Source organism: Panulirus ornatus, chromosome 66 (genome assembly GCF_036320965.1).
Source record: "Panulirus ornatus isolate Po-2019 chromosome 66, ASM3632096v1, whole genome shotgun sequence".
Lineage (NCBI taxonomy): Eukaryota > Metazoa > Arthropoda > Malacostraca > Decapoda > Palinuridae > Panulirus > Panulirus ornatus.
Window position 1 is genome coordinate 4,138,047 of NC_092289.1, and position 25,577 is coordinate 4,163,623.

Consider the following 25,577-nt stretch of genomic DNA (forward strand, 5'->3'; position numbering starts at 1 on the left):
CCAAATTGGAGGTGGAAAGATGGAGTGAAAAAGATTTTGTGTGATCGGGGCCTGAACATGCAGGAGGGTGAAAGGAGGGCAAGGAATAGAGTGAATTGGATCGATGTGGTATACCGGGGTTGACGTGCTGTCAGTGGATTGAATCAGGGCATGTGAAGCGTCTGGGGTAAACCATGGAAAGCTGTGTAGGTATGTATATTTGCGTGTGTGGACGTATGCATATACATGTGTATGGGGGTGGGTTGGGCCATTTCTTCCGTCTGTTTCCTTGTGCTACCTCGCAAACGCGGGAGACAGCGGCAAAAAAAAAAAAAAAAAAAAAAAAAAAAAAAATATATATATATATATATATATATATATATATATATATATATATATATATATATATTATCCCTGGGGATAGGGGAGAAAGAATACTTCCCACGTATTCCCTGCGTGTCGTAGAAGGCGACTAAAAGGGAAGGGAGTGGGGGGCTGGAAATTCTCTCCTCTCAGTTTTTTTTTAATTTTCCAAAAGAAGGAACAGAGAAGGGGGCCAGGTGAGGATATTCCCTCAAAGGCCCAGTCCTCTGTTCTTAACACTACCTCGCTAACGCGGGAAATGGCGAATAGTTTGAAAGAAAGAATATATATATATATATATATATATATATATATATATATATATATATATATATATATAATACAGCGCTGGTGGCTGATTCATGTGAGAAACTGCAGAAAGTGGTGACTGAATTTGGTAAAGTGTGTGAAAGAAGAAAGTTGAGTAAATGTGAATAAGAGCAAGGTTATTAGGTACAGTAGGGTTGAGGGTAAAGTCAATTTGGAGGTGAGTTTGAATGGAGAAAAACTGGAGGAAGTGAAGCGTTTTAGATATCTGAGAGTGGATTTGGCAGCAGATGGAACCATGGAAGCAGAAGTGAATCATAGGGTGGGGGAGGAGGTGAAAGTTCTGGGAGCCTTGAAGAATGTGTGGAAGTCAAGAACATTATCTCAGAAAGCAAAAATGGGTATGTTTGAAGGAATAGTGGTTCCAACACTGTTATATGGTTGTAAGGTGTGGGCTATGGATAGAGTTGTGTGCAGGAGGGTGGATGTGCTGGAAATGAGATGTTTGAGGACAATATGTGGTGTGAGGTGGTTTGATCGAGTAAGTAATAACAGGGTAAGACAGATGTGTGGTAATAAAAAGAGTGTGGTTGAGAGAGCAGAAGAGGGTGTTTTGAAATGGTTTGGTCACATGGAGAGAATGAGTGAGGAAAGATTGACCAAGAGGATATATGTGTCAGAGGTGGAGGGAACGAGAAGTGGGAGATCAAATTGGAGGTGGAAAGATGGAGTGAAAAAGATTTTGAGTGATCGGGGCCTGAACATGCAGGAGGGTGAAAGGCGTGCAAGGAAGAGAGTGAATTGGAACGATGTGGTATATACATTTATATATATATATATATATATATATATATATATATATATATATATATATATATATATATATATATATTTTTTTTTTATACTTTGTCGCTGTTTCCCGCGTTTGCGAGGTAGCGCAAGGAAACAGACGAAAGAAATGGCCCAACCCCCCCCATACACATGTATATACATACATCCACACACGCAAATATACATACCTACACATACCTATATATATATATATATATATATATATATATGCAAGTAAAACCATAAGGAAACAAAAAATACTTATATTTACTGTTTCTTTGTGGTTTTCTTCATCTTATGTATTATAAGCACTCACTACTTGTGTACTTTTTGCATCAGATATAAGTAGATATAATGAATTTTCTTGAGTTATTCATATTACTCTTATGGCAAGGCTTAGAACACCAATGCTGAGTGCCATGGACCAGAAAGCAACAAAGTATTTCACAACCCAACACAATATACAAGATAACACACTTCATTATACATGGTACATCTCAGTTAGTTTGCTTTTTTAGAGAATTTTTTTTCAGTTTGCTAAAATTCTAGTCATATTACAACTTCAAATTATAAAGCAAAGCCAAATAAGTTCCATCACTAAACACCTATTATTTGCTATGGGAATATAAAACACTGTCATTATAAATCTTTTATTTTTCACCTGGACACAAAGACAGGCTTAATTATATACAGGAGTACACTGTAAATGAAAGATTTTACTGTACTCCAGAAAATTCTGGAACATGTTATAATTCACTGAAAAAAAAAACAATCTAACATTACTCATACAATTTTTCATTTTTCAAGGGGTGGCAACTTCCAGGCCAGAGGTTAGCTCAGTCAACAGGCTCTTTATGCAAGAGAGACACCAACCCTGTGCACATACAGCAAATAATGCCCTGAACACTCTGCACAGGTTGAAAAGATTGGTGTTACTGCTGTGCCTCTTCTAAAATTCATCATACATTTAAATGACATGATTATCAAAATGCCAAACTAGATTCTATGACAATTATTTCTTTTTGGAGAACTAATAATAACAAATACTGTAAACCAAAAAATGGTGGCAAAATCATATTCGCATGGATACAAACTGTCCACTCTTTATTGACCTTTCCAATATAGTCTCCACTAACTTGTATGGGGGGGTTCAGGGGCACTGGGAGATGAATGAGGAATAAGTGAAGGTGATGCACCAGTGTGAGAATGGTGATGGAGGCGCATATGGTATTTCACTTGCTTGGCACGTTTGAAGGCTGCTGGGCAGAGTGGGCAAGAAAATGGTTTCTCAGCACGGTGGACAACATCGTGCTCTACCAGATGGTGCTTCAGCTTGAAGGCCTTCCCACATACTGAACATGAGTGGCGGCGCTCGCCTGCACCCCGTACCCCACTGCGCCTGCCCCACATGCCCATTTCAGTCGTTGCAGGCGCTGGTTGCCAATATGACACTGGCAGCGGCATCGCCACAGACACCAAGCCCCGGCCACCATGACTCACACCGCCCACCTGAAACACACACAGCCACCGTTAGCGGTGTCTGGCCGTTGTTTATCCATCACACCGCAATACTCACCGATGGCAAAACTATGAGATTTAAACAGATACCTATTGTTTTCAAAGATAAAGACTTGCACTTTTAACTTGCAAAAGTTTCAAACATATGAATAAATATATCTATGTTTATTATGGAATTCTACATGAGTTTTAGAAATTCATCAGAAATCTATGTTTTGTTGTGCAACATATGTGGCATTATAAAAAGGTCTTGAAAGCTTACCAATCAGATAGTCCTCATTCAGAAATACTGGGTTTTAATAACACTTCAGCTCAGGTTTCTTTCATCTTCAAATTTCACACCTCCAAATCTCTAAAGTACAACAGCTTCTTCTTCAGCCTCCTTTTCTTACAGTATAGGATTCAAGAATTTATTTTCTTAGCTCAGCATCTCAATGGATATCAAAATGGGGGAATGGTTTAAATCTTACATGCATTTCCATTATAATATCAATATTCATTAAGAAAATAAGGTAAGATTTTATCCCTTATGGATTAATTTGTTGATATTTAAAACAATCAGAAGGGTTTATTCCATCCAATCAATAATTCATACAGTAATCCCATTAATTTGCACCATGTTCTTCCAATGAAAGCAATGATGGCACATTTTACATCAATCTGTGCCCTGGATGACAACATGATTAGCTCAATACATACTATATGAAACAAAACAGTCCTACCGGCAATCAAGACAAAATCTCCAGAAAACTCAAAAAACATCCTCGTCTATATGGTACATAATTTGGGGAATGCCTCTCCTTTTCACTCTACATCAGAATAAAAGTACTTTTAATGAATCATCCCTACACACATTTGAATAACTCATAAATAAAAACTGTCACATCAATTTCAAAATATTTAATGCCAATAAAATAGAGAATGCAGTTCAGAGAACTGAAACAATACAAACTTGAAAGACCAGCACTTATGAGCAAATGCAATTAAGTTTTCCTTCAACAAATGAATCTTCCCTACACACTCCAGAAACGTATATATACACGAACATCTAAATTGCATCTTCACTTCACCCTACACAAATTCATCTTCCATATCCTCAGTAATATATTCACTTCCCTTTCAACAAATGCATTTTCACTAATCCCTCGACACTACAGGCCTTTGACTTGCCCCTTATGAATAATGTCAAAGGCCAGGGTTATTGTGCTGAGTGTTGATAGTAATATAAAAGAGAAAAAGAAACAGTGCAAAACCAATGAAATCTTCATCCTCCAGAATGGAAACATACTAATACAAAAAAACTCAGCTAAACCAGTATGTTCTCCTGTGAAAAGAGACATATAAATGCCAACACTCACACGAAAATGCTAAAGCTTGACAAAAACATTTTCACTACTTCTGTCATCAACCTAAATTCACTTTGCCTTCAACAAATCTATATTCACTTTATCTTTGACAAATGTATTTTCAAATCACCCACAATTAACCTAAATTCACCTCATCCTTAAACTAAATTCATCTCATCCTTAAGAGCCACATTTTCAATTAATCCTTGATAAACATATTTTCACTTCATTCTTGACAAATACATCTTCACCCATGACACTGATGACCATTGACCTGACTCTTACAGAACAGTTTAAAAGTCATGGTTAGAGTGCTGATTTGTCAAAATTAAAAAGAAAAAAAATATACTTTCCACAAACATTCATGGGCCATCCAGGGTTGAGCATGCATAGATTTAATTTGAATCCTGGGAGCAGCAGTAGGACCAGACAAACCAGCTGTTCATCCTCCCTTAGGAACTTGTCTATCAACTTAGAACTAGCGTAAGTAGATATATATATATATATATATATATATATATATATATATATATATATATATATATATATATATATATATATATTTTTTTTTTTTTTTTTTATACTTTGTCGCTGTCTCCCGCGTATTGCGAGGTAGCGCAATATATATATATATATATATATATATATATATATATATATATATATATATATATATATATATATCTTTCTTTCATACTATTTGCCATTTCCCGCATCAGCGAGGTAGCGTTAAGAACAGAGGACTGGGCCTCTGAGGAAACATCCTCATCCAGCCCCCTTCTCTGTTCCTTCCTTTGGAAAAAAAAAAAAAAAAGAGGGGAGGATTTCCAGCCCCTTGCTCCCTTCCCTTTTAGTCGCCTTCTACGACACGCAGGGAATACGTGGGAAGTATTCTTTCTCCCATCCCCAGGGATATATATATATATATATATATGTGTATATATATAGTGGTAAAGTGCGTGAAAGAAGAAAGTTAAGAGTAAATGTGAATAAGAGCAAGGTTATTACGTACAGTAGGGTTGAGGGTCAAGTCAATTGGGAGGTGAGTTTGAATGGAGAAAAACTGGAGGAAGTGAAGTGTTTTAGATATCTGGGAGTGGATCTGGCAGCGGATGGAACCATGGAAGCGGAAGTGGATCATAGGGTGGGGGAGGGGGCGAAAATTCTGGGATCCTTGAAGAATGTGTGGAAGTCGAGAACATTATCTCGGAAAGCAAAAATGGGTATGTTTGAAGGAATAGTGGTTCCAACAATGTTGTATGGTTGCGAGGCGTGGACTATGGATAGAGTGGTGCGCAGGAGGATGGATGTGCTGGAAATGAGATGTTTGAGGACAATGTGTGGTGTGAGGTGGTTTGATCGAGTAAGTAACGTAAGGGTAAGAGAGATGAGGAAATAAAAAGAGCGTGGTTCAGAGAGCAGAAGAGGGTGTTTTGAAATGGTTTGGGCACATGGAGAGAATGAGTGAGGAAAGATTGACCAAGAGGATATATGTGTCGGAGGTGGAGGGAACAAGGAGAAGAGGGAGACCAAATTGGAGGTGGAAAGATGGAGTGAAAAAGATTTTGTGTGATCGGGGCCTGAACATGCAGGAGGGTGAAAGGAGGGCAAGGAATAGAGTGAATTGGATCGATGTGGTATACCGGGGCTGACGTGCTGTCAGTGGATTGAATCAGGGCATGTGAAGCGTCTGGGGTAAACCATGGAAAGCTGTGTAGGTATGTATATTTGCGTGTGTGGACGTATGTATATACATGTGTATGGGGGTGGGTTGGGCCATTTCTTTCGTCTGTTTCCTTGCGCTACCTCGCAAATGCGGGAGACAGCAAAAAAAAAAAAAAAAAAAAAAAAAAAAAAAAAAAAAAATATATATATATATATATATATATATATATATATATATATATATATATATATATATATATACATATATATATATATATATATATATATATATATATATATATATATATATATCCCTGGGGATAGGGGAGAAAGAATACTTCCCATGTATTCCCTGCATGTCGTACAAGGCGACTATGAGGGGAGGGAGGGGTGTGGGGGGGGGGGGGGGGGGGGGGGGGGGGGCTGGAAATCCTCCCCTTGTTTTTTTGTTTAATTTTCCAAAAGAAGGAACAGAGAAGGGGGCCAGGTGAGGATATTCCCGCAGAGGCCAGAGGCCCATTCCTCTGTTCTTAACGCTACCTTGCTAATGCGGGAAATGAGGAATAGTTTGAAAGTTTGAATATATATATAAATATATATATATATATATATATATATATATATATATATATATATATATATATATTTTTTTTTTTTATTTTTTTTTTTATTATACTTTGTTGCTGTCTCCCGCGTTTGCGTGGTAGCGCAAGGAAACAGACGAAAGAAATGGCCCAACCCACCCCCCATACACATGTATATACATACGCCCACACACGCAAATATACATACCTACACAGCTTTCCATGGTTTACCCCAGACGCTTCACATGCCTTGATTCAATCCACTGACAGCACGTCAACCCCGGTATACCACATCGATCCAATTCACTCTATTCCTTGCCCTCCTTTCACCCTCCTGCATGTTCAGGCCCCGATCACACAAAATCTTTTTCACTCCATCTTTCCACCTCCAATTTGGTCTCCCTCTTCTCCTTGTTCCCTCCACCTCCGACACATATATCCTCTTGGTCAATCTTTCCTCACTCATCCTCTCCATATGCCCAAACCACTTCAAAACACCCTCTTCTGCTCTCTCAACCACGCTCTTTTTATTTCCACACATCTCTCTTACCCTTACGTTGCTCACTCGATCAAACCACCTCACACCACACATTGTCCTCAAACATCTCATTTCCAGCACATCCATCCTCCTGCGCACAACTCTATCCATAGCCCACGCCTCGCAACCATACAACATTGTTGGAACCACTATTCCTTCAAACATACCCATTTTTGCTTTCCGAGATAATGTTCTCGACTTCCACACATTCTTCAAGGCCCCCAGGATTTTCGCCCCCTCCCCCACCCTATGATCCACCTCCGCTTCCATGGTTCCATCCGCTGCCAGATCCACTCCCAGATATCTAAAACACTTCACTTCCTCCAGTTTTTCTCCATTCAAACTCACCTCCCAATTGACTTGACCCTCAACCCTACTGTACCTAACAACCTTGCTCTTATTCACATTTACTCTTAACTTTCTTCTTCCACACACTTTTCCAAACTCAGTCACCAGCTTCTGCAGTTTCTCACATGAATCAGCCACCAGCGCTGTATCATCAGCGAACAACAACTGACTCACTTCCCAAGCTCTCTCATCCCCAACAGACTTCATACTTGCCCCTCTTTCCAAAACTCTTGCATTTACCTCCCTAACAACCTCATCCATAAACAAATTAAACAACCATGGAGACATCACACACCCCTGCCGCAAACCTACATTCACTGAGAACCAATCACTTTCCTCTCTTCCTACACGTACACATGCCTTACATCCTCGATAAAAACTTTTCACTGCTTCTAACAACTTTCCTCCCACACCATATATTCTTAATACCTTCCACAGAGCATCTCTATCAACTCTATCATATGCCTTCTCCAGATCCATAAATGCTACATACAAATCCATTTGCTTTTCTAAGTATTTCTCATATACATTCTTCAAAGCAAACACCTGATCCACACATCCTCTACCACTTCTGAAACCACACTGCTCTTCCCCAATCTGATGCTCTGTACATGCCTTCACCCTCTCAATCAATACCCTCCCATATAATTTACCAGGAATACTCAACAAACTTATACCTCTGTAATTTGAGCACTCACTCTTATCCCCTTTGCCTTTGTACATATATATATATATATATATGAGTGTGTATGGGGGTGGGTTGGGCCATTTCTTTCGTCTGTTTCCTTGCGCTACCTCGCAAATGCAGGAGAGAGCAACAAAGTAAAATAAAATAAATATATATATGCCCTCCTTTCACCCTCCTGCATGTTCAGGCCCCGATCACACAAAATCTTTTTCACTCCATCTTTCCACCTCCAATTTGGTCTCCCACTTCTCGTTGGTCAATCTTTCCTCACTCATTCTCTCCATGTGCCCAAACCATTTCAAAACACCCTCTTCTGCTCTCTCAACCACGCTCTTTTTATTCCCACACATCTCTCTTACCCTTACGTTACTTACTCGATCAAACCACCTCACACCACACATTGTCCTCAAACATCTCATTTCCAGCACATCCATCCTCCTGCGCACAACTCTATCCATAGCCCACGCCTTGCAACCATACAACATTGTTGGAACCACTATTCCTTCAAACATACCCATTTTTGCTTTCCGAGATAATGTTCTCGACTTCCACACATTCTTCAAGGCTCCCAGGATTTTCGCCCCCTCCCCCACCCTATGATCCACTTCCGCTTCCATGGTTCCATCCGCTGCCAGATCCACTCCAAGATATCTAAAACACTTTACTTCCTCCAGTTTTTCTCCATTCAAACTTACCTCCCAATTGACTTGACCCTCAACCCTACTGTACCTAATAACCTTGCCCTTATTCACATTTACTCTTAACTTTCTTCTTTCACACACTTTACCAAACTCAGTCACCAGCTTCTGCAGTTTCTCACATGAATCAGCCACCAGCGCTGTATCATCAGCGAACAACAACTGACTCACTTCCCAAGCTCTCTCATCCCCAACAGACTTCATACTTGCCCCTCTTTCCAAAACTCTTGCATTTACTTCCCTAACAACACCATCCATAAACAAATTAAACAACCATGGAGACATCACACACCCCTGCTGCAAACCTACATTCAGTGAGAACCAATCACTTTCCTCTCTTCCTACACGTACACATGCCTTACATCCTCGATAAAAACTTTTCACTGCTTCTAACAACTTGCCTCCCACACCATATATTCTTAATACCTTCCACAGAGCATCTCTATCAACTCTATCATAAGCCTTCTCCAGATCCATAAATGCTACATACAAATCCATTTGCTTTTCTAAGTATTTCTCACATACATTCTTCAAAGCAAACACCTGATCCACACACACACACACACACACACACACATATATATATATATATATATATATATTCATTTTGCTTTGTCGCTGTCTCCCGCGTTAGCAAGGTAGCGCAAGGAAACAGACGAAAGAATGGCCCAACCTACCCACATACACATGTATAAACATACACGTCCACACATGCAAATATACATACCTATACATCTCAACGTATACATATATATACACACACAGACATATACATATATACACATGTACATAATTCATACTGCCTGCCATTATTATTCCCATCGCCACCTTGCCACACATGAAATAACAACCCCCTCCCCCCTCATGTGTGCGATGTAGCACTAGGAAAAGACAACAAAGGCCCCATTTGTTCACACTCAGTCTCTAGCTGTCATGTAACAATGCACCAAAACCACAGTTCCCTTTCCACATCCAGGCCCCACAGAACTTTCCATGGTTTACCCCAGACGCTTCACATGCCCTGGTTCAATCCATTGACAGCACGTCGACCCTGGTATACCACATCGTTCCAATTCACTCTATACCTTACACACCTTTCACCCTCCTGCATGATCAGGCCCCGATCGCCCAAAATCTTTTTCACTCCATCTTTCCACCTCCAATTTGGTCTCCCACTTCTCGTTCCCTCCACCTCTGACACATATATTCTCTTAGTCAATCTTTCCTCATTCATTCTCTCCATGTGACCAAACCATTTCAATACACCCTCTTCTGCTCTCTCAACCACACTCATTCTAGATATATATATATATATATATATATATATATAAGTGACTGGTTCTCAGTGAATGTAGGTTTCCGGCAGGGGTGTGTGATGTCTCCATGGTTGTTTAATTTGTTTATGGATGGGGTTGTTAGGGAGGTGAATGCAAGAGTTTTGGAAAGAGGGGCAAGTATGAAGTCTGTTGGGGATGAGAGAGCTTGGGAAGTGAGTCAGTTGTTGTTCACTGATGATACAACGCTGGTGGCTGATTCATGTGAGAAACTGCAGAAGCTGGTGACTGAGTTTGGTAAAGTGTGTGAAAGAAGAAAGTTAAGAGTAAATGTGAATAAGAGCAAGGTTATTTGGTACAGTAGAGTTGAGGGTCAAGTCAATTGGGAGGTAAGTTTGAATGGAGAAAAACTGGAGGAAGTAAAGTGTTTTAGATATCTGGGAGTGGATCTGGCAGCGGATGGAACCATGGAAGCGGAAGTGAATCATAGGGTGGGGGAGGGGGCGAAAATCCTGGGAGCCTTGAAGAATGTGTGGAAGTCGAGAACATTATCTCAGAAAGCAAAAATGGGTATGTTTGAAGGAATAGTGGTTCCAACAATGTTGTATGGTTGCGAGGTGTGGGCTATGGATAGAGTTGTGCGCAGGAGGGTGGATGTGCTGGAAATGAGATGTTTGAGGACAATGTGTGGTGTGAGGTGGTTTGATCGAGTAAGTAATGTAAGGGTAAGAGAGATGTGTGGAAATAAAAAAAGCATGGTTGAGAGAGCAGAAGAGGGTGTTTTGAAATGGTTTGGTCACATGGAGAGAATGAGTGAGGAAAGATTGACCAAGAGGATATATGTGTCGGAGGTGGAGGGAACGAGAAGTGGGAGACCAAATTGGAGGTGGAAAGATGGAGTGAAAAAGATTTTGAGTGATCGGGGCCTGAACATGCAGGAGGGTGAAAGGCAGGCAAGGAATAGAGTGAACTGGATCGATGTGGTATACCAGGGTCGACGTGCTGTCAATGGATTGAATCAGGGCATGTGAAGTGTCTGGGGTAAACCATGGAAAGCTGTGTAGGTATGTATATTTGCGTGTGTGGGTGTATGTATATACATGTGTATGGGGGGTGGGTTGGGCCATTTCTTTCGTCTGTTTCCTTGCGCTACCTCGCAAACGCGGGAGACAGCAACAAAGTATAATAAAAAAAAAAAAAAAAAAAAAAAAAAAATATATATATATATATATATATATATATATATATATATATATTGTTCGTCTGCTTACTAGCGCTACCTCTCTGACACAGGAAACAGCAATAATGTATAGTAAATTTGCAAAGTGAGAGGGTTAGGGAGAATGATTTGGTAAACAGAGAAGAGGTAGTAAAAGCTTTTTGGAAGAAATAAGCCGGCAAGGCAGCAGGTTTGGATGGTACTACAGTGGAATTTATCAGAAAAGAGGGTGATTGTGTTGTTGACTTGTTGGTAAGGTTATTTAAAGTATGTATGACTCACGATGAGGTGCCTGAGGATTGACGGAATGCTTGCATAGTGCCATTGTACAAAGGCAAAGGGGATAAAGGTGAGTACTAAAACTACAGAGGTATATGTTTGTTGAGTATTCCTGGGAAATTATATGGGAGGGTATTGATTGAGAGGGTGAAGGCATGTACAGAGCATCATATTGGGGAAGAGCAGTGTGGTTTCAGAAGTGGTAGAGGATGTGTGGATCAGGTGTTTGCTTTGAAGAATGTATGTGAGAAATACTTAGAAAAGCAAATGGATTTGTATGTTGCATTTATGGATCTGGAGAAGGGATATGATAAAGATGATAGAGATGCTCTGTGGAAGGTATTAAGAATATATGGTGTGGGAGGCAAGTTGTTAGAAGCAGTGAAAAGTTTTTATCGAGGATGTAAGGCATGTGTACGAGTAGGAAGAGAGGAAAGTGATTGGTTCTCAGGGAATCTCAGTTTGTGGCAGGGATGTGTGATGTTTCCATGGTTGTTTAATTTAATTATGGATGGGGTTGTTTGGGAGGTGAATGCAAGAGTTTTGGAGAGAGGGGCAAGTATGAAGTCTGTTGGGGATGAGAGAGCTAAGGAAGTGAGTCAGTTGTTGTTCGCTGATGATACAGCGCTAGTGGCTAATTCGGGTAAGAAACTTCAGAAGCTGGCAACTGAGTTTGGTAGTGTGTGAAAGAAGAAAGCTGAGAGTAAATGTGGCCCAACCCCCCAACATACATATGTATATACACAGGGTCCACAAACACATATACATACCTTTTTTTTTTTTTTTTTTTTTTTTTTTTTTTATACTTTGTCGCTGTCTCCCGCGTTTGCGAGGTAGCGCAAGGAAACAGACGAAAGAAATGGCCCAACCCCCCCCCCCATACACATGTACATACACACGTCCACACACGCAAATATACATACCTACACAGCTTTCCATGGTTTACCCCAGACGCTTCACATGCCTTGCTTCAATCCACTGACAGCACGTCAACCCCGGTATACCACATGACTCCAATTCACTCTATTTCTTGCCCTCCTTTCACCCTCCTGCATGTTCAGGCCCCGATCACACAAAATCTTTTTCACTCCATCTTTCCACCTCCAATTTGGTCTCCCTCTTCTCCTCGTTCCCTCCACCTCCGACACATATATCCTCTTGGTCAATCTCTCCTCACTCATTCTCTCCATGTGCCCAAACCATTTCAAAACACCCTCTTCTGCTCTCTCAACCACGCTCTTTTTATTTCCACACATCTCTCTTACCCTTACGTTACTTACTCGATCAAACCACCTCACACCACACATTGTCCTCAAACATCTCATTTCCAGCACATCCATCCTCCTGCGCACATCTCTATCCATAGCCCACGCCTCGCAACCATACAACATTGTTGGAACCACTATTCCCTCAAACATACCCATTTTTGCTTTCCGAGATAATGTTCTCGACTTCCACACATTTTTCAAGGCTCCCAAAATTTTCGCCCCCTCCCCCACCCTATGATCCACTTCCGCTTCCATGGTTCCATCCGCTGACAGATCCACTCCCAGATATCTAAAACACTTCACTTCCTCCAGTTTTTCTCCATTCAAACTCACCTCCCAATTGACTTGACCCTCACCCCTACTGTACCTAATAACCTTGCTCTTATTCACATTTACTCTCAACTTTCTTCATATACATACCTATATTTATATATATACATACACAGACATATACATATACTCACATGTACATAATTCATACTTGCTACCTTTATTCATTCCCGTCACCACCCCGCTACACATGAAATGACATCCCCCCTCCCCCGCATGCGCGCAAAGTAGTGCTAGAAAAAGTCAACAAAGGCCACATTCGTTCACATGTGTGGTAATAAAAAGAGTGTGATTGAGAGAGCAGAAGAGGGTGTATTGAAATGGTTTGGTCACATGGAGAGAATGAGTGAGGAAAGACAGACAAAGAGGATATATGTGTCAGAGGTGGAAGGAACGAAGAGAAGTGGGAGACCAAACTGAAGATGGAAGGATGGAGTGAAAAAGATTTTGAGCGACTGAGGCCAGAACATGCGGAGGGTGAAAGGCGTGCAAGGAATAGAGTGAATTGGAACGATGTGGTATACCAAGGGCAATGTGCTGTCAATGGATTGAACCAGGGCATGTGAAGCGTCTGGGGTAAACCATGGAAAGTTTTGTGGGGCCTGGATGTGGAAAGTGAGCTGTGATTTTGATGCATTATACAAGACAGCTAGAGACTGAGTGTGAACGAATGTGGCCTTTCTTGTCTTTTCCTAGCGCTACCTTATGCATGTGTGGGAGGAGAGTGGGTTGTCATTTCATGTGTGGCGCAGTGGCAACAGGAATGAATATATACATATATATATATATATATATATTATCCCTGGGGATAGGGGAGAAAGAATACTTCCCACGTATTCCCTGCGTGTCGTAAAAGGCGACTAAATGGGGAGGGAGCGGGGGGCTGGAAATCCTCCCCTCATTTCTTTTTTTTAAATTTTCCAAAAGAAGGAGCAGAGAATGGCGCCAGGTGGGGATATTCCCTCACAGGCCCAGTCCTCTGTTCTTAGCGCTACCTTGCTAATGCAGGAAATGGCGAATAGTTTGAAAGAAAGAAATATATATATATATATATATATATATATATATATATATATATATATATATATATATATATATATATATATATCCCTGGGGATAGGGGAGAAAGAATACTTCCCACGTGTTCCCTGCGTGTCGTAGAAGGCGACTAAAAGGGGAGGGAGCGGGGGGCTGGAAATCCTCCCCTCTCATCATTTTTTTTTTTTTTTCCCAAAAGAAGGAACAGAGAAGGGGACCAGGTGAGGATATTCCCTCAGAGGCCCAGTCCTCTGTTCTTGACGCTACCTTGCTAACACGGGAAATGGGGAATAGTTTGAAAGAAAGAAAAGATATATATATATATATATATATATATATATATATATAGGGAGAATAAAAAGATGTTCTGGAAGGAGGTAAATAAAGTGCGTAAGACAAGAGAGCAAATGGGAACTTCAGTGAAGGGCGCAAATGGGGAGGTGATAACAAGTAGTGGTGATGTGAGAAGGAGATGGAGTGAGTATTTTGAAGGTTTGTTGAATGTGTTTGATGATAGAGTGGCAGATATAGGGTGTTTTGGTCGAGGTGGTGTGCAAAGTGAGAGGGTTAGGGAAAATGATTTGGTAAACAGAGAAGAGGTAGTAAAAGTTTTGCGGAAGATGAAAGCCGGCAAGGCAGCAGGTTTGGATGGTATTGCAGTGGAATTTATTAAAAAAGGGGGTGACTGTATTGTTGACTGGTTAGTAAGGTTATTTAATGTATGTATGACTCATGGTGAGGTGCCTGAGGATTGGCGGAATGCGTGCATAGTGCCATTGTACAAAGGCAAAGGGGATAAGGGTGAGTGCTCAAATTACAGAGGTATAAGTTTGTTGAGTATTCCTGGTAAATCATATCGGAGGATATTGATTGAGAGGGTGAAGGCATGTACAGAGCACCAGATTGGGGAAGAGCAGTGTGGTTTCAGAAGTGGTAGAGGATGTGTGGATCAGGTGTTTGCTTTGAAGAATGTATGTGAGAAATACTTAGAAAAGCAAATGGATTTGTATGTAGCATTTATGGATCTGGAGAAGGCATATGATAGAGTTGATAGAGATGCTCTGTGGAAGGTATTAAGAATATATGGTGTGGGAGGCAAGTTGTTAGAAGCAGTGAAAAGTTTTTATCGAGGATGTAAGGCATGTGTACGTGTAGGAAGAGAGGAAAGTGATTGGTTCTCAGTGAATGTAGGTTTGCGGCAGGGATGTGTGATGTCTCTATGGTTGTTTAATTTGTTTATGGATGGGGTTGTTAGGGAGGTGAATGCAAGAGTTTTGGAAAGAGGGGCAAGTATGAAGTCTGTTGGGGATGAGAGAGCTTGGGAAGTGAGTCAGTTGTTGTTCGCTGATGATACAGCGCTGGTGGCTGATTCATGTGAGAAACTGCAGAAGCTGGTGACTGAGTTTGGTAAAGTGTGTGAAAGAAGAAAGTTAAGAGTAAATGTGAATAAGAGCAAGGTTATTAGGTACAGTAGGGTTGAGGGTCAAGTCAATTGGGAGGTGAGTTTGAATGGAGAAAAACTGGAGGAAGTAAAGTGTTTTAGATATCTGGGAGTGGATCTGGCAGCGGATGGAACCATGGAAGCGGAAGTGGATCATAGGATGGGGGAGGGGGCGAAAATTCTATGAGCCTTGAAGAATGTGTGGAAGTCGAGAACATTATCTCGGAAAGCAAAAATGGGTATGTTTGAAGGAATAGTGGTTCCAACAATGTTGTATGGTTGCGAGGCGTGGGCTATGGATAGAGTGGTGCGCAGGAGGATGGATGTGCTGGAAATGAGATGTTTGAGGACAATGTGTGGTGTGAGGTGGTTTGATCGAGTAAGTAACGTAAGGGTAAGAGAGATGTGTGGAAATAAAAAGAGCGTGGTTGAGAGAGCAGAAGAGGGTGTTTTGAAATGGTTTGGGCACATGGAGAGAATGAGTGAGGAAAGATTGACCAAGAGGATATATGTGTCGTTGGTGGAGGGAACGAGGAGAAGAGGGAGACCAAATTGGAGGTGGAAAGATGGAGTGGAAAAGATTTTGTGTGATCGGGGCCTGAACATGCAGGAGGGTGAAAGGAGGGCAAGGAATAGAGTGAATTGGAGCGATGTGGTATACCGGGGTTGACGTGCTGTCAGTGGATTGAATCAGGGCATGTGAAGCGTCTGGGGTAAACCATGGAAAGCTGTGTAGGTATGTATATTTGCGTGTGTGGACGTATGTATATACATGTGTATAGGGGTGGGTTGGGCCATTTCTTTCGTCTGTTTCCTTGCGCTACCTCGCAAACGCGGGAGACAGCGACAAAAAAAAAAAAAAATATATATATATATATTTGCCCTCTTTTTCACCTCTTGCACCTTTCTCTTGACCTCCTGTCTCTTTCTTTTATACATCTCCCACTCAATTGCAATTTTTCCCTACAAAAATCGTCCAAATGCCTCTCCCTTCTCTTTCACTAATAATCTTATTTCTTCATCCCACCACTCACTACCCTTTCTAATCAACCCACCTCCCACGCTTCTCATGCCACAAGCATCTTTTGCGTAATCCATCACTGATTCCCTATATACATCCCATTCCTCCCCCACTCCCCTTACTTCCATTGTTCTCACCTTTTTCCATTCTGTACTCAGTCTCTCCTGGTACTTCCTCACACACGTCTCCTTCCCAAGCTCACTTACTCTCACCACCCTCTTCACCCCAACATTCACTCTTCTTTTCTGAAAACCCATACAAATCTTCACCTTAGCCTCCACAAGATAATGATCAGACATCCCTCCAGTTGCACCTCTCAGCACATTTACATCCAAAAGTCTCTCTTTCGCGCGCCTGCCTATTAACACGTAATCCAATAACGCTCTCTGGCCATCTCTCCTGCTTACATACGTGTACTTATGTATATCTCGCTTTTTAAACCAGGTATTCCCAATCACCAGTCCTTTTTCAGCACATAAATCTACAAGCTCTTCACCATTTCCATTTACAACACTGAACACCCCATGTATACCAATTATTCCCTCAACTGCCACATTATATATATATATATATATATATATATATATATATATATACATATATATATTTTTCATACTATTCGCCATTTCCCGCGGTAGCGAGGTAGCTTTAGGAGCAGAGGACTGAGCCTTTGAGGGAAATCCCCACTTGGCCCCCATCTCTGTTCCTTCCCTTGGAAAATCAAAAATGAGAGGGGAGGATTTCCAGCCCCCCGCTCCCTTCCCTTTTAGTCGCCTTTTACGACACGCAGGGAATACATGGGAAGTATTCTTTCTCCCCTATCCCCAGGGATATATATATATATATATATATATATATATATATATATATATATATATATATATATATATATCCATAAACAAGAGTGAATGCAAGAGTTTTGGAAAGAGGGGCAAGTATGAAGTCTGTTGGGGATGAGAGAGCTTGGGAAGTGAGTCAGTTGTTGTTCGCTGATGATACAGCGCTGTTGGCTGATTCATGTGAGAAACTGCAGAAGCTGGTGACAAAGTTTGGTAAAGTGTGTGAAAGAAGAAAGTTGAGAGTAAATGTGAATAAGAGCAAGGTTATTAGGTACAGTAGGGTTGAGGGTCAAGTCAATTGGGAGGTAAGTTTGAATGGAGAAAAACTGGAGGAAGTAAAGTGTTTTAGATATCTGGGAGTGGATCTGGCAGCGGATGGAACCATGGAAGCGGAAGTGGATCATAGGGTGGGGAAGGGGGCGAAAATTCTGGGAGCCTTGAAGAATGTGTGGAAGTCGAGAACATTATCTCGGAAAGCAAAAATGGCTATGTTTGAAGGAATAGTGGTTCCAACAATGTTGTATGGTTGCGAGGCATGGGCTATGGATAGAGTTGTGCGTAGGAGGATGGATGTGCTGGAAATGAGATGTTTGAGGACAATGTGTGGTGTGAGGTGGTTTGATCGAGTAAGTAACATAAGGGTAAGAGAGATGTGTGGAAATAAAAAGAGCGTGGTTGAGAGAGCAGAAGAGGGTGTTTTGAAATGGTTTGGGCACATGGAGAGAATGAGTGAGGAAAGATTGACCAAGAGGATATATGTGTCGGAGGTGGAGGGAACGAGGAGAAGTGGGAGACCAAATTGGAGGTGGAAAGATGGAGTGAAAAAGATTTTGTGTGATCGGGGCCTGAACATGCAGGAGGGTGAAAGGAGGGCAAGGAATAGAGTGAATTGGATCAATGTGGTATACCAGGGTTGATGTGCTGTCAGTGGATTGAATCAGGGCATGTGAAGCATCTGTGGTAAACCATGGAAAGCTGTGTAGGTATGTATATTTGCGTGTGTGGACGTATGTATATACATGTGTATGGGGGTGGGTTGGGCCATTTCTTTCGTCTGTTTCCTTGCGCTACCTCGCAAACACGGGAGACTGACAAAAAAAAAAAATATATACATATATATATATTTATTTATTTATTTATTTTGCTTTGTCGCTGTCTCCCGCGTTTGCGAGGTTGCGCAAGGAAACAGACAAAAGAAATGGCCCAACTCACCCCCATACACATGTATATACATACACGTCCACACACGCAAATATACATACCTATACATCTCAATGTACACGTATATATACACACACAGACACATACATATATACCCATGCACACACTTCACACTGTCTGCCTTTATTCATTCCCATCGCCACCTTGCCACACATGGAATACCATCCCCCTCCCCCCTCATGTGTGCGAGGTAGCGCTAGGAAAAGACAACAAAAGCCCCATTCGTTCACACTCAAGTCTCTAGCTGTCGTGCATACCTATACATCTCATGTTTGGATGGTACTGCAGTGGAGTTTATAAAAAAAAAGGGGTGACTGTATTGTTGACTCGTTGGTAAGGTTATTTAATGTATGTATGATTCATGGTGAGGTGCCTCAGGATTGGCGGAATGCTTGCATAGTGCCATTGTACAAAGGCAAAGGGGACAAAGGTGAGTGCTCAAATTACAGAGGTAAAAGTTTATTGAGTATTCCTGGGAAATTATATGGGAGGGTATTGATTGAGAGGGTGAAGGCATGTACAGAGCATCAGATTGGGAAAGAGCAGTGTGGTTTCAGAAGTGGTGGAGGATGTGTGGATCAGGTGTTTGCTTTGAGGAATGTATGTGAGAAATACTTACAAAAGCAAATGGATTAGTATGTAGCATTTATGGATCTGGAGAAGGCACATGATAGAGTTGATAGAGATCCTCTGTGGAAGGTATTAAGAATATATGGCGTGGGAGGCAAGTTGTTAGAAGCAGTGAAAATTTTTATCGAGGATGTAAGGTAAGTGTACGTGTAGGAAGAGAGGAAAGTGATTGGTTCTCAGTGAATGAAGGTTTGTGGCAGGGGTGTGTGATGTCTCCATGGTTGTTTAATTTGTTTATGGATGGGGTTGTTAGGGAGGTGAATGCAAGAGTTTTGGAAAGAGGGTAAGTATGCGGTCTGTTGTGGATGAGAGATCTTGGGAAGTGAGTCAGTTGTTGTTCGCTGATGATACAGCGCTGTTGGCTGATTCATGTGAGAAACTGCAGAAGCTGGTGACAAAGTTTGGTAAAGTGTGTGAAAGAAGAAAGTTGAGATTAAATGTGAATAAGAGCAAGGTTATTAGGTACAGTAGGGTTGAGGGTCAAGTCAATTGGGAGGTAAGTTTGAATGGAGAAAAACTGGAGGAAGTGAAGTGTTTTAGATGTCTGGGAGTGGATTTGGCAGCAGATGGAACCATGGAAGTGGAAGTGAATGATAGGGTGGGGGAGGGGACGAAAATTCTGGCAGCCTTGAAGAATGTGTGGAAGTCGAGAACATTATCTCGGAAAGCAAAAATGGGTATGTTTGAAGAAATAGTGGTTCCAACAATGTTGTATGGTTGCGAGGCATGGGATATGGATAGAGTTGTGCGGAGGAGGGTGGTTGAGCTGGAAATGAGAAGTTTGAGGACAATATGTGGTGTGAGGTGTTTTGATCGAGTAAGTAATGTAAGGGTAAGAGAGATGTGTGGTAATAAAAAGAGTGTGGTTGAGAGAGCAGAAGAGGGTGTTTTGAAATGGTTTGGTCACATGGAGTGAATGAGTGAGGAAAGACTGACCAAGAGGATATATGTGTCAGAGGTGGAAGGAACAAGGAGAAGTGGGAGACCAAATTGGAGATGGAAAGGTGGAGTGAAAAAGATTTTGAGTGATCGGGGCCTGGACATGCAGGAGGGTGAAAGGCGTGCAAGGAATAGAGTGAATTGGAACGATGTGGTATACCGGGGTCGACGTGCTGTCAATGGATTGAACCAGGGCATGTGAAGCGTCTGGGGTAAACCATGGAAAGTTGTGTGAGGCCTGGATGTGGAGAGGGAGCTGTGGTTTCGGTGCATTATTACATGACAGCTAGAGACTGAGTGTGAACGAATAGGGCCTTTGTTGTCTTTTCCTAGCGCTACCTCGCACAAATGAGGGGGGAGGGGGTTGTTATTTCATGATTGGCGAGGTGGCGATGGGAATGAATAAAGGCAGACAGTATGAATTATGTACGTGTGTACATATGTATATGTCTGTGTGTGTATTTATATGTATACTTTGAGATGTATAGGTATGTATATTTGCGTGTGTGGACGTGTATGTATATACATGTGTAAGAGGATGGGTTGGGCCATAGTTTCGTCTGCTTCCTTGCGCTACCTCACTAACGCGTGAGACAGCGACAAAGGGGGAGGAATGGGGTGTATTTAGGGAATCAGTGATGGACTGCACAAAAGATGCTTGTGGCATGAGAAGAGTGGGAGGTGGGTTGATTAGAAAGGGTAGTGAGTGGTGGGATGAAGAAGTAAGATTATTAGTGAAAGAGAAGAGAGAGGCATTTGGACGATTTTTGCAGGGAAAAAATGCAATTGAGTGGGAGATGTATAAAAGAAAGAGACAGGAGGTCAAGAGAAAGGTGCAAGAGGTGAAAAAGAGGGCAAATGAGAGTTGGGGTGAGAGAGTATCATTAAATTTTAGGGAGAATAAAAAGATGTTCTGGAAGGAGGTAAATAAAGTGCGTAAGAAAAGGGAGCAAATGGGAACTTCGGTGAAGGGCGCAAATGGGGAGGTGATAACAAGTAGTGGTGATGTGAGAAGGAGATGGAGTGAGTATTTTGAAGGTTTGTTGAATGTGTTTGATGATAGAGTGGCAGATATAGGGTGTTTTGGTCGAGGTGGTGTGCAAATAATATATATATATATATATATATATATATATATATATATATATATATATATATATATATATATATATATATGTATATATATATATATCCCTGGGGATAGGGGAGAAAGAATACTTCACACGTATTCCCTGCGTGTCGTAGAAGGCGACTAAAAGGGGAGGGAGCGGGGGGCTGGAAATCTTCCCCTCTCGTTTTTTTTTTTTAATTTTCCAAAACAAGGAACAGAGAAGGGGGCCAGGTGAGGATATTCCCTCCAAGGCCCAGTCCTCTGTTCTTAACGCTACCTCGCTAACGCGGGAAATGGCGAATAGTTTGAAAAAAAAAAAAAGATATATATATATATATATATATATATATATATATATATATATATATATATATATTTCTTTTTTTCATACTATTCGCCATTTCCCGCATCAGCGAGGTAGTGTTAAGAACAGAGGACTGGGCCTCTGAGGAAACATCCTCATCCAGCCCCCTTCTCTGTTCCTTGCTTTGGAAAAAAAAAAAAAAAAAAATAAAAAAATAAATAAACTTGTTCATTTTCATATATTATATAAATAAAGGTCAATCACAAGTAAAAGCTAAAAGTGAAAACTTTATTACAAAAATTAGGAATGTATGCTAATGATTTACCACCAAATAAATGAGCAATACAGTACCTCCGTTAACAGCTTTTATGTACAAATACACTAACAAATAGCATGAGCTATTGTTATATATTAGCAATTGCTTTTTGTTTTCATAATCCATATCTTAATGTGTAAGACATACAACACCGGAACATTTTGATTAAAAATGTCCTTTTTGGGAAATAGATTTTGTGTACTGGATTACAGGTATAAGATGATCAGTACTTACATTGGGAGATTCTGATTAAAAAGTTATTGAAATTATATGTAATATAGAATCACCAACCTAGGTTTCAATACATCACTTGTAGGATATCAGTTGATTTCAGTGACCTAACAAACATGACAGGAGAGAAGTGTTAAGTTTTCCATTTCTCACTGATAGTTCTTCTCTTTTGCCACTTTCATGTGACAGCCAACATGGTGATGTGGCATACATTCTGGAACCCAAAACACCTTCAAGGAAACAGCTTCCTTCAGCTTCTATTTTTCTCCTAGTTTTCCTCCTGAAAACCTACCTAGGCAATTCCCACTGATTTCATGGACCTAATTTCCTTAGCTTATGCAAGGCAACTTGTTCACTTTATAATATCCAAACAGATATGCAGAATTCATGCTTATATGTTTTAACCACGGAGATTATAATGCAAACGCTTTAGGGTGAATTTTGATGTCATCAAGGTTTGACAAGTCAGGATACCGTGATATACATAAAATTCTAACAAGATAATCATAATAAGACTTTTTATAAAACACTTCTTCAAGTGAGAATTTCTACTGACAATTGGTGAATCCACTTCTCAATTACAAATGATAACTTTTGCATATTACTAGAAAAAATATATGTACTGATATATAAAACATTTACTAAATAATATCATAATCTCAAACTTTCAGAAGGTCCATTATATAACAAATTTTAACATCAGATTTCAGTAGTTTGAAAGAATCTTTTAACTCTTTATCATCTTCAGAATATCAATACATCCAGCAAAAACTTCTTACATTGATTTAATCTATTACCTTTAAGAAATTCCACATGGCTTTCAGAGCCAAATAACAATTAACACAGATAGATATCAAAATCATATGACTAGCAGAACTTAGGAATTGTTTATGGCACAACTGTTTATTAGTATCACAGCTATTCTTTCCAAATGAATATTCAGCCTGTTAAATGACTCAAAAAAATATTGGTAGTTCTACCGACTCAAGCTGGAGGTAGTGGATCATCTATATTTTGTTACTCATGGAGGAACTATTACGTAAGTGGCAGTAAAACTGAAATTTCTCCCCATGATTCGTCTCCTCGTTAGCCACATTCACATTACAGCGGCACTTGAAAGTCTCTTACACAGTCTCAAAGTCAACAATACTCCATTTTTTATATCTTACTATCCTCCTATGCTTCTATCTTTCAATGCTTCTTTATTTCAACACTCCTCCTTGTCTATACTATGACAATGTTCATTCTTTTCAAATACTCTTATTTATTGTGTATAAGATGTCTGCTCCACTTATCTGAAAGCAAAGCATGCTGAGCTCTTTCAACATTTCAAGCATGGCTGTTAGCAAGGGTCTTCAGCTTCAAAAGATGTGGAGCTGACTGTTTCTTATTGCTTCCTTATTTCTACTTGAGTGTCCTTGCTATAGTAACACTCCTTTTTCTCGGTCTTTGGCAAGTAACTCACTTATCTGAAAGCAAAACCAGCATGCATAATTGTTCAAGAAATGTTTAAAGCAGAGCTAAGAGCTTAGGTCTTTTTAACTTTTCAAGATGTAATGGTCAGTAGTAAATTTTTTGGGGGGAAAATTCTGCATGCACCAACATGCTCTGAATAAGAAGAGGTGACATGGTATACATTAAAAACAAAACAGTGATCAAAAGTGGAGGAAACACTGATGTTTAAATAACGATATCTTGCATTTTCTAATGCTCTTATCATAAGTTAAATGCACAAAGTGCAATTCATGTAAGCTAAACCATTGTATATAGGGGGCTCAGACTCGAGCACACAAGACTAGATGTTTCTTAGATTTAACCACTTAATACTGATTCTTTAATGTTTACAGTTAAGCAATTTTGAGGAGCCTCTAAATGTGAGCCTGGGGATGGGCAATGGCTACATGTGTCTTGAGTGTGCGCCCTCGGGTAAAACGCTTAAGACACAGAGGGCACATGAAGGGTTTCTCCCCTGTGTGCATGCGGAAGTGTTCTCTGACGTGATCTTTCTTCTTGAAGGAGCGGCCACATGCCCTGCAAGCATATCGCCTAGTGGCTAAGGCGCCCTCCCCTACTGCCACGCTCACCATCTCCTGCTCTGCCAGGCACGCAACCCCCACGTTCACAAGTTGAGGCTCCAACAACCCCTGCAAAGACCAACACCCGACCATTACTCCCCTGCCTATAGCTGCCCACCAATGTTCCGCCTTGCTTTAACATTTTGCTTTTTCCATCCGTTACCTTCATTTGGTGAATCCTCTAATCTAAAACCAAGAATAAGGAAGAACTCAAGTCCTTACCAACGTGTTAACTTATATTCACCTCATCTTTTACTCTCATTTTCTCATAGGTAAGAGACAACCATAATGAGAAGATAACACAAACCATTTGGAAATTTCTGCAGTCCCGTACCCTAGTGATAGATTTCACTGCATTTTACAAACCTGCCTTCATTTTCAAGGTCACTGATGATCTAAAGGGATGAATTGAGACAACTGTTTCTCCTAATAAAGAAAACTTCATAAAATAATAATACAAACAGTTATATTACACACTTTTATTATACAAATGAATTAATGAAAATAAGTACAAAATATGACAGAGGAATATATCTTATCCAAATAAAACCAACATGTAAGATAAATTCTTCAGATGATTTGAAGGGTGTGAGTATGGCAAATGAAGTCATCTAAATGAATCAAACAGTAAATCTTTTAAGTTGTGCAAAATTTATATACTTAGGAAGAATTCTGCTTAAGCTAATGGTAAGTAGCCTAGGAGGCGTGAAGGTGGTGGCAGTACTGCTGTTGCTGCTGATGATGACTGCGAGTATGTGTGTTCAAGTTGGTCTTCTTAGCAAAACTTTTTCCACACATGGAACAAACATATGGCCGCTCACCAGTATGTGTACGTTCATGCTCAACTAGGTGGTCCTTCCTTTTGAACCGTTTGGCACAGAATCTACATGCAAAGGGCCGACACTGGTAGAGTAAAGAGCCTGTCACCACAGACTGATCACCTCCAGCACTGCTCCCAGGTCCACGAGGAGTATTAAGGCGAGGGGACCTTGGTTCTCCAGGGAGCTGTTCTCCTACAGCATCATTCAGGCAATACTCCAAGATGTCAAGGTCAGGGGCCACTGCTGGAGTCACATTTCCCCCACCACTGGCTGATGTAGGAGGTCCCCTCCGAGAGTATGCGGCGCCCCCGTCAGCAAGCGGCGCCCCGCCACCCGCCTCACCCAACTCCCCAAGTAATAACCGCATCGTCTGTAACGATACACAAACATATGTC

At 40.7% G+C, this 25,577-nt stretch overlaps 1 protein-coding gene across 15 annotated transcripts in view; it reads right to left on the reverse strand.

Annotated features, from left to right (window-relative positions):
- Window positions 1-25,577, reverse strand: part of LOC139746704 (uncharacterized) — a 385,796-nt gene that overhangs the window by 94,848 nt on the left and 265,371 nt on the right. The window contains exon 6 of one of the 15 annotated variants that reach the window (XM_071658170.1): window positions 2,079-2,949. The exons of 11 other annotated variants lie outside the window; for them this stretch is intronic. In XM_071658170.1, coding sequence (XP_071514271.1) covers window positions 2,572-2,949 — 378 coding nt within the window. In that variant the 3' untranslated portion in view covers window positions 2,079-2,571. Of the gene's footprint in view, window positions 1-2,078; window positions 2,950-22,013; window positions 23,756-23,786; window positions 24,431-24,458; window positions 25,553-25,577 lie in introns of those variants that run through there. 3 more of the 15 variants (XM_071658192.1, XM_071658184.1, XM_071658165.1) reach the window with 3 other exon arrangements.